Consider the following 15,524-nt stretch of genomic DNA (forward strand, 5'->3'; position numbering starts at 1 on the left):
TAATAGCTTTTATAGAGCTCAATGATTTATATAATGTTTATAAAATAACATGTCATGCTTTATTTGTCTTGTTTGAATCCAGTTGGGTCAACCACTCAGACTTCTTGTACTTTCACATCTAGGAGGTGTGGAAAACTGCTCTTCAACAGCACGTTGAAGCAGATAAAATCAAGCATTCAACAGTAAATGACCTGTGTAATAACTTACCATATGCATCTATACTTACCGTACCGTGTGTTTGTGTCCAGAGGCACAGTGGAGGCGTGGCAGTGGGCCCTCAGACCGGGCTCCCAGGGGTGGTCCACCCCCAGCAGCAGTACTACCCATCACAGCCCCTCTACATCCAGGACATCCCGCTGCAGGAGGTGCCCAACGGACACGACATGTGCCCCACAGGTAGGAAACGGACACAGACAGGAATCTGAAATACAGTAGAAGAAGAGATAGAATGCACTTTTTTATCATTAGCCCCTTTCATAGTGGGGGGATGAGAGGATAGAGGATAGTGACGTGCGACAGAGCAGCAGCAGTGCTTCACAGTTACACAGTGCTAACAGGCTAACAGTTAGCTCTGTAGCAGTACAGTGCGTATGTGCTAACAGGCTAACAGTTAGCTCTGTAGCAGTACAGTGTGTATGTGCTAACAGGCTAACTGTTAGCTCTGTAGCAGTACAGTGTGTATGTGCTGCAGCAACATGTGTTCACTTAGCGACCTAGCATTTACAACAAGCACCGTGTGCACAGTTAGAGATGCAGGTTTGTTTACGATCGGCGGCGGATGCTGTGCACAGTTAGCGACGGCAGTTGTTGTGCTGCTGAACAGTGATTGGATGACTGTCGGACTCAGTGGGAGGTGTTGGCCTTTACCATAGTCTTGTGATTGACTTTTTACTTGCTGATAACAATATTTTAATTAGACACTGATCCTCTTTTTGTACAACATCACCTGTCAAATGTCCCAAGTACAAGATACCTTACAAGATTTGGGTATCTCGTATCCTGTAATTTTTTTTAAGGTCTGCCTTATTTCATCCCAATATCTTTTTATCCTTTCGGAAGACACAAAATATATGTGACATGGTTGCTGGATTGATACAACTCCCCTCCTGATTTTAGGAGTAATAAAATACCGGATCAAATATTTCCAGTTCAACTCTCTCCAGGTCCTGCAGCTAGTGGACATGCACTGTGTTTCACACATGACAACCAATTCTTCTTCAGATATTTGTTCCCCGAGCTCCTTTTCCCATTTCTCCTTGATATAAAGAGAGGAACTATTTCTCCTTTATACAGAGCTGAAGTTACTCTAAATTTCTTTCCCTCATAAGCTTTCCGAAAAAATACCCCAATTATTTCATTTATGGTGTCAGTTGTTTGTAAATCTTCTTTTTTCACTCATACTGCACATGCTTTGATACATAATGGTCAAAATATAGTCAGTAGTTCATTCCAAATAAACAACTTAGTGCAAAGAAAAGTCTTCACACTGTATTCTTGCATTCCTGTCTGCAGAGCTGACACACACATTTATACTCGCTGGTGTAGTTTTCTTAGAACAGACTAACTCGTGTTGGATGTTGGCGATGCTGACCCTGAGGGCAATGCCTTTACCAGACACCCTCCTCTCTCTCTCATGCATAGAGAGCATGAGCATGTTGAACGCTTAAAATAACAAATTAACTCTTAAAACAAGGTAAATTATGTAACACTTCTAAATCTAAAGTTTTTTTAATCTTTGTAGGAAACAAATAATCATCAGGTCACTCTGCTCGGGCCAGTTCATCACTGCTGGCTGCTTTAATTTATCTTTTTTGTACATTTTTTATGTCTTTTTTGGTCATTTTGTGGCCAAAAGAAGATGTAAAAAGACACAAAGTGACGAAAAAAAGACAGAAAAAAGAATCAAAAAGACCAAAAAAAGACACAAAAAGATGTAAAATGACCAAAAAATACATAAAAAGAAAAAAGGCTTAAAATAAGAAATTAACTCTTAAAACCAGATAAATTAAAGCTGCCAGCAGTGATGAACTGGCCCGAGCAGAGTGACCTGATGATTATTTGGTTCTTACCAAGATAAAAAAATAACTTTTTGTGTCTTTTCTTGGTCTTTTTCTTTGGTCTTTTTTGGTCACTATACGTCTTTTGTTTCTTTTTTGGTGATTTTACGTCTTTTTGTGTCTTTTTTGTGTCTTTTTTGTGTCTTTTTTTTGGCCTTTTTGTGTCTTTTTTGTGTCTTTTTCTTTGGTAATTTTTGTTTCTTTTTACATCTTCTTTTGGTCACAAAATGACCAAAAAAGACAAAAAAATTTACAAAAGAGATAAATTAAAGCTGCCAGCAGCGATAAACTGGCCGAGCAGAGTGACCTGACTATCTCTCTCTCTCCCTCTCTCTCTTTAATTCTCTCCTTCTTCTCTTCTGACGACAACCAAGTGTCCTGCATGTTTCCTCCTCCAATCCTCTCTTTGTATTCTTTCTTCTTCCATTTTTTTTCTCCAGTTTTATTTTAAACTGGAACATTCCTTCCAGTGCATTGCCTGTGTTTGACTCCGGCCTCTTCTCGTCCTCTAAAGTGATTGATGCTGGCGGTCTGGGACGCACGCCACGGGAGGAGGGTAGGGGTGCTGGGGGGGGTACAGGCTTTCTTCCGTCACCTCCCTGAGCTGGATGCAGGGGGTGAGACAGGGGGCCAAAGGGCGGCCATCTTTTTCCCAAGCCTCTGGTTTGGTCTCTGGAGAGGTGGAGGGGGCCTGAGTGTGTGTGTGTGTGTGTGAGGGAGTCAGGATTTGATGGGATTTGCTGATGTTTGTTGCCAGAGACACACTCCTTTGGAGCCTTCACTTCATTGCTCCCAGCGCTAAACCGTTGACATAAACATTGCTGAGTGGAAAGAAATGACCGAGCGTTGACCTTTTTTTTTTTCCTTCATTGTGCTCCTAAATTCTCCACGATGCAGACCAGGTCTAAGGTCTAGGAGCCTTCTAGACACCTGCATTGAAAAAAAGGTGTTTAGCCTAAATACCAGATAAAACAGTAAATCTGAGGGAAATGATCTTGCTGCATGGACAGATAATTTACCTTGACAAGATTTCTTGAATTAAGATTATTAAATCTAGAAATAAGCATGTTGAACACTTAAAATAAGAAATTAACTCTTAAAACAAGATAAATTATCTAACACTTCTTAATCTAAAAGTTTTTTTTCATCTTGGTAAGAAACAAATAATCATCAGGTCACTCTGCTCGGGCCAGTTCATCGCTGCTGGCAGCTTTAATTTATCTTGTTTTAAGAGTGACTTGTGTCTTTTTGGGGGGAGTTTATGTCTTTTTATGTCTTTTGTTTCTTTGTTGGTCATTTTTGTGTCTTTATACATCTTCTTTTGGTCACAAAATGACCGTATTTTACGTCTTTTTTTGGTCTTTTTGTGTCTTTTTTGGGTCATTTTTGTGTCTTTATACATCTTCTTTTGGTCACAAAATGACCAAAAAAGACAAAAACTGGCCAGAGCAGAGTGACCTGATGATTATTTGGTTCTTACCAAGATAAAAAAAAACTTTTTGTATCTTTTTGGGGGGATTTTGTGTCTTTTTATGTCTTTTGTTTCTTTTTTGGTCATTTTACGTCTTTTTTGTCTTTTTTTTGTCTTTTTTGTGTCTTTTTTTGGTCTTTTTGTGTCTTTTTTTGGTCATTTTGTGTCTTTTTACATCTTCTTTTGGTCACAAAATGACCAAAAAAGACAAAAAATATAGAGATAAAATTAAAGCTGCCAGCAGTGATGAACTGGCCCGAGCAGAGTGACCTGATGATTATTTGTTTCTTACCAAGATAAAAAAAACTTAAGATTTAGAAGTGTTAGATAATTTATCTTGTTTTAAGAGTTAATTTCTTATTTTAAGTGTTCAACATGCTTATTTCTAGATTTAATAATCTTAATTTAAGAAATCTTGTCAAGGTATATTATCTGTCCATGCAGCAAGATCATTTCCCTCAGATTTACTGTTTTTATCTGGTTTTTAAACACCTTTTTTTGCAGTGTGCAGATGTTGTTAGAGTCATTTAGCTCTTGCTGCTGCTGTCATGGAGAGCTGCTGAGGTTTCTGTGCTACCAGATGCATTATGAGTCTGAGCTAACCTTAAAAGCAGCTAGATCACCTCTGACACCGTCTCCACACCCTGCTGCAGCCGTTGCTTTGACTCATTTCTGTCCAACTGAAAACACAGCTTCCCCTCAAATATCGTGCACTTGCAATTTCGGAACACTCATTCAATCTGTGTATAATTAGAAATGGAGGCAGCAACTATTTCAGCTTCGTCCTGCTGCATCAGTGATTTGGCACCTTGATATAATATTCTAAGTCTCATGTGTATTACATTAATTCTTCTTTTTTATCAAGATAAAAAAAACCTTTAGATTCAGAAGTGTTTAGGAGTTTATTTCTTATTTTAAGTGTTCAACATGCTTATTTCTAGATTTAGGCCTAGAAAAAACTTTTTGTGTCTTTTTTTGGTGATTTTTCATCTTTTGTGTCTTTTTTTTGTGTGTTTTTTTTGTCTTTTATGTCTTTTTTGGGCATTGTACGTCTTTTGTGTGTTTTATTGTGTCCTTTTTGGTCTTTTAGTGTCTTTTTTTGGTCATTTTGTGTGTCTTTTTTGTCTTTTTTTTGTCTTTTTTTGTGTGTTTTTAGTGTCTTATTTTGGTATTTTTTGTGTCTTTTTTGGTCATTTTTGTGTAAAATATAATAAATATATTTTAGTCGACTTAAATGTGCATCATAGCCTATCTACGACCATTTTGCTGTTTGCCCTTTCGTCTAAATTTTTGCCAAAACTAGCTACAACAGAAAAGACAGATTCATTTACATTAACTGCCAGTGCTTCACGATGAGTGATTTGCTTGATTTGCAGCGAGAAATTGGCAAATTATTTTCGTTACAAGGCTCAAAAATGCGGCTCCAGATGGATTTTTCTTTCTGTTTTTTGGCCAGAAAATGTCTCTTTTCATGGAAAAAGTTGCCAACCTCTGGACAAATTTAAACTCTTAGAAGATAAATCAGCCATTTCATAATATTTGAACAGTTCCAAGGTGATTAAAAGAAGATGAATATATATAAAGCAGTTACTCTGAAGTTGACAACATTCCTAACTTTCTCACAAACTTAAGCCGCTGTCGTCGGCGTATGGGTTGATGTATTTTATTTAACTTTTAAAGTGGCTAAGCTACACAGGGCTGGAGAAAGTATTGGGTGTTGTTAAAATGAAATGTGCTGCTGTGAGAAAGGAGGAGGTAGAGAGCAGATGTGAGGCGGGACGTTGGATGTTAAAGGACCATCGCATGTTTGGCTCGGAGCCCAATGTCACACACACTGCTTCCTGACGACAGCCATGCCACGATGCTGTTTACACTAACCCTCCACTCTCCACTGTCCAACACTCACCACAGGGCCCTGCTGCTCTACACTCCCATTGTGGGAACTCACTATGTGTGTGTGGGTGTGTGGGAAAAATGGAGTGAGTGTGTATTTGTGTGTAATCTCGTTGAAAACCAGGCACACTGCAAAAAAAGGTGTGTCAAAAAACAGTAAATCTGAGGGAAATGATCTTGCTGCATGGACAGATAATTTACCTTGACAAGATTGTTGAATCTAAAAATAAGCATGTTGAACACTTAAAATAAGAAATAAACTCTTAAAACAAGATAAATTAAAGCAAGCAGAGTGCACTGACAATTATTTGTTTCTTATCAAGACAAAAAAAACTTTTGTGTCTTTTTTGGTGTTTTTTTTTGTCTTTTTGTGTCTTTTTTGGGTGATTTTACGTCTTGTGTCTTTTTTGGTGTTTTTTGGGGTGTTTTTTTCTTCTTTTTATGTCTTTTTTGGTCATTTTACGTCTTTTTCTAAAAAAATTTAGATTTAGAAGTGTTAGATAATTAATCTTGTTTTAAGAGTTAATTCCTTATTTTAAGCGTTCAACATGCTTATTTCTAGATTCAACAATCTTAATTTAAGAAATCTTGTCAAGTGAAATTAACCCGCCATGCAGCAAGATCATTTCCCTCAGATTTAGTGTTTTTATCTTGTTATCTGGTTTTTAGACACACCTTTTTTGCAGTGCAGATATCCCACACATGCACACACACACACACACACACACACACTCCACCAACATCCTGCAGTGATGCACACTCCACATATTCATTCATTAAATTCACACCCTGCACACTGGTGTGTATTGTATTACAGCATCCTCCCATTCAGTAAAGCAGGCAAACACACACACACACACACACACACACACACACACATCCACTCCCAGGCACTCATGAGTTCACTGTACATTTAAACATGCCCTCCCATTTAGTCCACGCAGACACAGCTGTGATCTGGCACTCAGGGACCATTGGCCTGTGTTTTATTTGATGTGATTTGACAGCTGGACGGTTGGAAGAGGAGGGGAACGGAGAGTGGGCGGAATACAGTTTGAGAAGAGAAGAAGAGGACGGATAAAGAAGAGAGGGATAAGTCACAGGACTGGGACTGGAGGAGGATCTGGAGCCTGGAGGGGAGGAGGAGGACGGGGGGCTTCGCCTCTGATGAGGGGCACGTCCTCACGGGCGCAGGCCCATTTTTTATTCCAAAAAGTAAACAGGCAGCCTGCGGGGGTCTGGGGGGTTATGGGAAAGGAGGAAACAGTGATGCTAATCAGGCCGGCGCACACTTCCCCCTCCAACAATAAAACAAAACAAGAGTGGAAACACGGAAAAGCGGCAGACGACTGAGGAGGAGTGGGCCGCCGCCGCTCCACCGTCCCACACTGCAAAAAAAAAGAAAAGTTGGGTGAACTCAAAATTTTCAAGGCAACAAACTTTGATAAAATTTTAAGTTGGACAATTGAACTAAATATTTTAAGTTTTGTTTTTGAGTTTGCTCAACTCTGAATTCAGGTTTTTGAACTTATAATTTTACATTGTGATAACTTTTAATCCTTACTTCTGCAATGTGCTGAATTGGCACGATTGTAACGGCACTATGAAATGTCAGCTAACGTTGCGTCCACAATTTTGAGTTAGCATTGATACGCTAATGGCTACTCTTGTAGCTGTAACAAGCAGCGCCGCTAGCATCAGTTAGCTGTTAGCATCACTTAGCCGCTAGCATCAGTTAGCCGCTAGCTCTTGCTAATGACCCAATTTCACCGATTTCCCGCATTTCACAACAAAGAAATAAGAGTTAGCAGAACTATTGTCCCTTGTTGTGAACCCCAACTTAAAGATATAAGTAACAACAACTCACCAACTTGTTTTTGAGCAGACAACTGGCTTCCTTTGTTGTGCTAACTTACATTATTGCCCTAAATGTCAATAATTTATATTTCCAAGTTTTACCAACTTAAATCACTGTTTTAGGCAAAAAATATAAGTTGGCTTTTTTGCAGTGCACATCTGAACTGCTTAGTGTGATGAAACTTCTGAGGTGTTGGTCAATAAATAGAGGAAATAAGTAATCCATTGCTACCACACCGCGTTTGTAGACGTTGAGGTATTTTTAGAAATCAGACCTGCGGTTGTTTCCACATCAGATTTCTGAGAAGTGGTTGCATTGTGCACTGAAATCTTTTACAGTCTTCACTCTGGAATTTCTTCCACACAAGTCAAAGCGGCACCAACATTTTTATACTGCATATTCATATTTATTCTGCACAGGAATTCTACTCCTTAATCTATCTATCTATCTATCTATCTATCTATCTATCTATCTATCTATCTATCTATCTATCTATCTATCTATCTATCTATCTATCTATCTATCTATCTATCTATCTATCTATCTATCTATCTATCTATCTATCTATCTATCTATCTATTAACTCTTAAAACAAGATAAATTAAAGCTGCTAGCAGTGATGAACTGGCCCGAGCAGAGTGACCTGACAATTATTTGTTTCTTATCAAGATAAAAAAAACTGTGTTTTGTTTTGGTGCTATTTTTGTCCTTTTTTTGGTGATTTTATGTACTTTTTGTCTTTTTTGTGTGTGGTGATTTTATGTCTTTTTTTGTGTTTTTTTTTGTCTTTTTGTCTTTTTTTGGTCATTTTGTGTATTTTTTTGGACATTTTGTGTCTTTTCACATCTTCTTTTGGTCACAAAATACCAAAAAAAAAAACCCAAAAACTTAAAAAATGTACAAAAGACATAAATAAAAGCTGCAAGTAGCGATGAACTGGCCCGAGCAGGGTGCACTGACAATTATCTGTTTCTTATCAAGATAAAATAAAAACTTTTAGGTCTTCTTTTGGTCTTCTTTTGGTTATTTTACGTCTTTTGTGTCTTTTTTTGGTGTTTTTTTTCTTCTTCTTTTTATGTCTTTTTTGGTCATTTTACATCTTATCTTACATATACTTTTAATTGTGATAAACCATTTCTTTTATATTTTTTTTAAAGAAATACATGACCTGGCACATTGAGTACTTTCTTTTCTAGGAAATAATCATGAGAAAGTCATCATTTTTGCCGTGTATGTGGACACTCTGCCTTCTGCCTGTATTTCCTCTTTTCTTGAACTTTTGCTGTATTATGAATATTTCTGGGTGTAACCCTTTCAACGCTGGCCGTGAGAACCAGAATAGAAAAACCAAGCTGCAATTTCTGCTGCTGCAGAATGAAGCCAAAACCAGCAGTTCCTCTGACGGCCAATTGGGGCTGGCTCTTCTCATTGACCCTTGTGTTAAAAATATGTATTGGTAACCAGTTTAAATGATATTAAGGCCTAAATCAGAGGAAGCTAGCCTGCATTCAGCCTGCCTCAGCTTACTTGAATGCCCTGTAAATGATGGTCGAACTCTCAAACTATTGGTTCACATGGTTTTATTACATGGTTTTATTTATACAGTTATCTTTCCTTTTACTTAAATTAAATATTTTAACTGCTTTTATCACATAAACAATCATGTAAATGAATCCCTCTTTGTCTATTTTAATTAAAAGATAATTTCCAATGGAGTGTTGTATTACCATGAAATAAATATTTTTAACTGTTTCCTTTTAACCTTGTGTTTGCTAAAATTGTGCTATATAAATAAAGTTGATTGGATTGGAAGAGGTGAACCTGCTTTAATTAAGACAGGTATGTGCTTTTGGTGAACTTAGATAGGGTCAGGTTTAGGTTTGTTAAGTAGGCCAGGAGCAGCCAGGGAAGAGGAACCAGCTTTGAATCTTGTGTTAAGAGATTCTCCTTACTGTGCCTTTTAATACATTGCTGGGTATTTCCCCTCACTAAAAGCTACAGGCTTGAAGAGACAACCCTTTCTTTCCTGAGAACATTTTAAGCGATGTTCTAACTCAAAGCATCAGCCGAATGGCCGGCTGTTAAACTTCCCTGTCCCACAGTTCTACGAGTTTTATTTCTAGGAAGTGTTAGTGTGGTAAGTTCCTCTTGATAGCGCGGTGACTAATTACAAACCACTTCAGTGGGAGAACATGCAGTTCTGAAACACATGCAATCACTGACGGGTGATGATGCAACAGATGCCAGCTCATCAGGAAAGGTGGCGCTTTAATGAATCCTAAGAGAGACCTCCCATTGTTTTAATGTTTATATCATGAGCTCAGTAATATTCACACACTGTTAACTACAATGAGTGTCCCGGTAATGGTAAGAGTGAATACCTCTGACTGTGTCTGGTAATTTTGTGTTCATAGTTGACTAGAGTCCATCCTATAGTCGTTTCAGGTCAATTCTTCCCTATAATCACTTTATATGGAGAGCATTTATTCAACAATCATCACAATACAACAAGAAGCAGCTGTATAATCACAGCCGGACCATTATCTTTTCACAGGCTTCCGTTCCCTCTGAGTGTTGCTACTTATTATAATGTACAGCTTTCATTTATTCAATGAGAAATGAATTAAAACCGCAGACTGATGTATTTTGCCCTCAGCTTCGGGGACTAGTGGAGCTTTATGTGAGAGCGCGGTGGTAACAGAGGAGGGAGGGCAAGACGAGAAGAGGGAGGTCTGGGAGGCAGAGAGACTCGGAGGGGGGTGGGGATAATTGAATTATCTGCACAATGGAGTGATGGGGGGCACGTGGTGCCGCTAATGGAGGAAGAGATGTCCTTTTTAGCGAAGCTAATTGTTCAGAAAAGAGCTGAGCCTTTGTTCAGGGAGGCCCTGCTACTTTCCCAGTGCACTTACATGCACACAATTTAGCAGGAGCACACACATACACACACACACACACACACATACACATGCACTCACTGATGCACACACACACACATACACACACACACACACAACATGTTCTCAGTAGAGACTTTGGAATCGGAGGCTCAAGAGAAAGATGTACATAAGTGGAGTGCACAGGCACCAGCAGCAGCCCAGTCCCGCCAAAAAAATGTTGCTATTGTATTTTTCTTCCACATACACGTTGATATGAACGATTTAAACAATGTTCAACCATCCTGGCTAATACTTCACGCTCAGAGCAAGCACTCAGGACGGGGTCATGCCTATGGGGTCCTATGTTCCCCTGTAGCAATACATACCGGGGAACATAGGACCCTTTTTGGAAAAAACAGGGAACATAGGACTTTAAAAAAAAAAAAAACTGGTCCTATTTTGCAAACCACTAGGTTTAGAGGAAAAACGTCCTGGTAAGGCGTTATAAATGACCGTTTAAACAGTAAATAAATGTACATAAACGCCAGTAGTAGAAGAAGTAGAAGTTATGTGAAGAATTTAAGTTACATAAAAAAGCGTAATTCAAAAACAGAGAGCCGCGGAAGTTACGTAAAAAATGTAAGTTATGTAAAAAGTTGTTTTCACACAGGACAGGAACCGCGTTCTCCGGGGTCCTCCCTATGTTCCCCGCTAAGGGAAACATAGGAACCTTTTTTTTTTAGAAAAAAGGTCCTATGTTCCCCGTTTTTCCCAAAAAGGGTCCTATGTTCCCCTGTAGCAATACATACCGGGGAACATAGGACCCTTTTTCTGGAAAAGGGTCCTATGTTACCTGAAATCTATCAATCTTTATGGTAGACTCTCAGCATGGCCAGCAGGCATGTAGCCAAAAACAAACGATTTGGTGTCCGTGCCCAAGAGATTGTCTGAAGCATGATTAAGTAGATAGAAAGAAGGAGTCAACAAAACCTGTTTACCAGTGACCCCCTGGATTACAGAGTGGACCCCCTTCCAGAAAGTCTGAAAAATGTACTTATTTTAACCCAAATTACATTTTTCCTCAACCTAACCAAGGAGATTTGCTGCCTAAACCCAACCAAATAGGCTAATTTTTGTTGCTATTCATGTATCCATCCATGTAGTTTTGTTGTTGATACCTAACTAAGTTGTTTTTTGTTGTCTAAACCTTACCAAGGAGTTTTGTTGCAGAAAAATAACTAATAACTTTTTTTTGGGGCAGCTGCAGCTCAGTTGGCAGAGTATTCGTTCAGTAACCGGAAGGTTGGTGGTTCGATCCCCGACCATGGCAGCTACATGTCATTGAGCCAGTACTTGAGCAAGATACTGAACCCCAAATTGCCCGTTGCTGCGTTCATGAATGAATGCATGAATTCCCAGTGGTGGCAAATGGCACCAGTGTGTGAATGGGTGAATGAGCGTAGTGTGTAGTGTAAAGCGTTTTGGATGAAGAGCGCTAGATAAGTGCACCCCATTAAACCTAAACCACCTCAACCAAAGTAATTTGCGTTTGAATTCACAAAGGTTGAGATTCAATATTTCTGTGGTTTGCAGAAATGTAAAACTAAAAACATTTTAATCTGGGGATGGGTTGTGAGCACAATAACACACACACACACACACACACACACACACACACAAACACACACACACACACACACACACACACCACTCACACAGGGACACACCACTGCTGTCCTCACTGACTCTCTGATCTCAGCAGGAGTGAAACCCGCCTGTGGCACCTTCAGACAGCATCTACCACAGATAGAGCTGAGACTAGACAGAGGACACAAGGACCCCACTGTTTTACTGCTTTACTGTCTGCTCCCTCCCTCTCTCTCTCTCCCTCTCTCTCTCTCTCTCTCTCTCTCTCTCTCTGAGCGTGTCCATCACCCAGCTGACTGTGTGCTTAAGTGTCTGTAAATGAGTGACTGATTGATTACATGCTAAAAGCTGCTGTTTATTCACACAACATACCAAACCTGTCAGGCCATATCCATTGTCTCAAACACACTCCACCTCAGTGGCGGAAAAAATAAAAAGGGCACATTCTGTACAACATAAGGCCCCACCAGTGCAGGATAAAATGTGTACATTTTTAAGTAAAATGTATCAATCTTGTGCACTTTGAGAGCTAAATGAGCTTTATTGATATCCTACTGTGACATTTTAGTAATGACTGTAGATAATTTTCTTCACTCCAACTCTTTATCTCTCTATTGCGAGGGCACTTTATCCTGTTTTCTAAATTGGCATCTAATTGTGCTTTTCCACTACGGGTACAGATAGACTATAAGTCCGCTTTTTGCTTCGTTACCACTCAATGTAGCTGTTCGTCATAGCGACGGCACATGAAAGCAACGCCTCTTTCACATTCACCGTTTGTCGGCTACCAAAGAGAGGAACCATGGCACTAGAAGGACACTAGAAGGAAACAAGAAGGGCAGAAGGGCACTAGAAGGGAACTAGAAGGACACTAAAAGGAAACAAGAAGGGCAGAAGGGCACTAGAAGGGAACTAGAAGGACACTAGAAGGAAACTAGAAGGGAACTAGAAGGTCAGAAGGGCACTAGAAGGGAACTCGAAGGACACTAGAAGGGAACTACAAGGGAACTAGAAGGGCAGAAGGGCACTAGAATGGAACTAGAAGGGCAGAAGGGAACTAGAAGGGAACTAGGAGGGCAGAAGATCACTAGAAGGGAACTGGAAGGGCAGAAGGGAACTGGAAGGGAACTGGAAGAACAGAAGGGCACTAGAAGGGCACTAGAAGGGAACTGGAAGGGCAGAAGGGCACTAGAAGGGAACTGGAAGGGGAGAAGGGAACTAGAAGGGAACTGGAAGGGAACTGGAAGGACAGAAGGGCACTAGAAGGGCAGAAGGGCACTAGAAGGGAACTGGAAAGGCAGAAGGGCACTAGAAGGGCAGAAGGACACTAGAAGGACACTAGAAGGGAACTGGAAGGACAGAAGGGCACTAGAAGGGCACTAGAAGGGAACTGGAAGGGCAGAAGGGCACTAGAAGGGCAGTATGGCACTAGAAGGGCACTAGAAGGGCAGTATGGCACTAGAAGGGAACTGGAAGGGCAGAAGGGCAATAGAAGGGCACTAGAAGGACACTAGAAGGACACTCATTATGGCACGTTATCAAATTTTTTTGCACATCATCATAATTTATTGTATGATTGGGAACCCTAGAGGGCACAGATTCAATTTTTGCATGTGTAAATAGCAGTCAATAAGGCACTTCCTCTCGTTTTCACCACTCTAGAGGGAACTTAAGCACTTTTTCAACCATGGAGGCATAAAAAAAAAAAAACAGAGTCCACGACTGCTCCACACTCAGAATCTATGTCTGTAAATGTGAGAGAAAGTCTAGCCTTGAAATCTAAATATTCTTGTGACTTGCAGCGAGGGCTCCGACATCAAAGACAAATGTCACTTGACAGCTGTATGGATTGCTCTAAATCGAATAACCTTTCAGTTAACTGTGTGAAAAGTAGCAGGTGCAACGGTTACATGGAGGGATTACAGACAGGCAGACACACAGATGTGGCAGCGAGACACAGACAGCCAGCAGCAGAGACAGAAAGCTGCTTTAGCTAAGAGCTGCTGTGCTGCAACGTGAAATGAGTGAAGGCAGATAACTGTCAGAACCATGGCAACAGCATTTACCAGGTGAAGAAGAGACGCTGAAACCAAAACTTGTCTGATCTGGGACATGTGTGCTGGTGCATTCACTGACTGCTTGTTTTGTAAGAGACAAAAAATGACCAAAAAAGACACAAAATTACAAAAAAGACACAAAATTACAAAAAAAGACACAAAATGACCAAAGAAATACACAAAATAACCAAAAAAGACACAAAATGACCAAAAAAGACACAAAATGACCAAAAAAGACATAAATTTACAAAAAAAGACACAAAATTACAAAAAAAGACACAAAATTACAAAAAAAAGACATAAAATTACAAAAAGAAACACACCATATCCATCGTATCCATCTAGTAATTGTAAAACATTTTTTTTAAATTACAAACCACATTCTCTTACAATGGTAAAAATATGAGTATAGCAGCATTTGTCACTGACTGCTTGTTTGAGGAGTGTAAAACAATTAACAATCCCTTTGTCTAAATAGGAAATGACTCAGTCTGTTGCAACAATAGTTGTTTTTGGAGTTTGCATTGTGCAAAACTATGACACAAGCAGTTTATTGAGATTCCTATGTGGATAAAATGAATGTTTTGGTATATAAGCATTCCGTTTTTTAAAAAAAATATGAAAATAATTCTCCTCATGTCAGTGTCCTGCTCATGGAAATTTTTGTCTTCTAGGTCATTGTACAGCAGGCTGTATAAGGGCAGTAGAAATGGTCATTGCTCTGTGAGACGGACCAAGAACACACTGTTCTGACAAAAAGAGCATAAATATATTCAGATGTTTCCTGGCAACAGGAATTTAAAGCAGCAAATCTTTGTCAGCAACCAACCTGCCTGTTTACAGTTGCATTGGTCACTTTAATAGAGCAGTTTTCATCAATTATATCATTTAAAATACAATTTAACCCTTTAACCCAGGGGTCTCAAACTCAAATGGCCTGGGGGCCGCTGGAGGCAGTATCAAAATGACCAAAAAAAGACACAAAATTACTAAAAAGAGACACAAAATGACCAAAAAAGACACAAAATGACCAAAAAAAGATACAAAATTACCAAAAAAGACACAAAATTATAAAAAAAAGACACGAAATGACCAAAAAAAGACACGAAATGATCAAAAAAAGACACGAAATGACAAAAAAAAAAGACACAAAATGACCAAAAAAAGAAACAAAATGACCAAAAAAAGACATCATTTTGATACTGCCTCCAGCGGCCCCCAGGTCATTTGAGTTTGAGACCCCTGATTTAAAGACACAGTGACATTTTATTTATTTATTATTTTAGAAAAACATTCCTCAGCCAAGTGGTCGAGAATCTCAATCAGGTGGATTTCAGTTAAAGAATCCTTTCATTGAGATATAATTACTCAAAATGTGCTCTACCATATCATTATGCAGGCAGTTAAAGTGTTAAATGCTTCTTCTTTTTTTGGAGGAATTCTGATTTAGAAATAAAGCCTGGCAGAAGAAAACCCTAAAATTGAAATAGGCTCCAGTGACGCCAGTCCAGATATTAGTCAGCAACACCATTAAAGGCCTAATAGCTGCCCCGAGGCCCAGAAGGACCCCGGCTGTCCTTTTAAGAACAGATACCAGGGAGTTCATTAAGAGGAAACAAAGAGGTCCAGTCACAGAGAGAGATGAAGTGAGAACCACTGTTT

General features: G+C 39.4%; 1 protein-coding gene across 3 annotated transcripts in view; it reads left to right on the forward strand.

Moving 5' to 3' along the window:
- ets1 (v-ets avian erythroblastosis virus E26 oncogene homolog 1) overlaps window positions 1-15,524 on the forward strand; it is a 77,620-nt gene that overhangs the window by 13,588 nt on the left and 48,508 nt on the right. For all 3 annotated transcript variants that reach the window (XM_059330612.1, XM_059330615.1, XM_059330614.1), the window contains one exon: window positions 249-396. In XM_059330612.1, the coding sequence (XP_059186595.1) occupies window positions 249-396 (148 nt within the window). The remainder of the gene's footprint in view (window positions 1-248; window positions 397-15,524) is intronic.

This window comes from Centropristis striata, chromosome 4, assembly GCF_030273125.1.
Source record: "Centropristis striata isolate RG_2023a ecotype Rhode Island chromosome 4, C.striata_1.0, whole genome shotgun sequence".
Lineage (NCBI taxonomy): Eukaryota > Metazoa > Chordata > Actinopteri > Perciformes > Serranidae > Centropristis > Centropristis striata.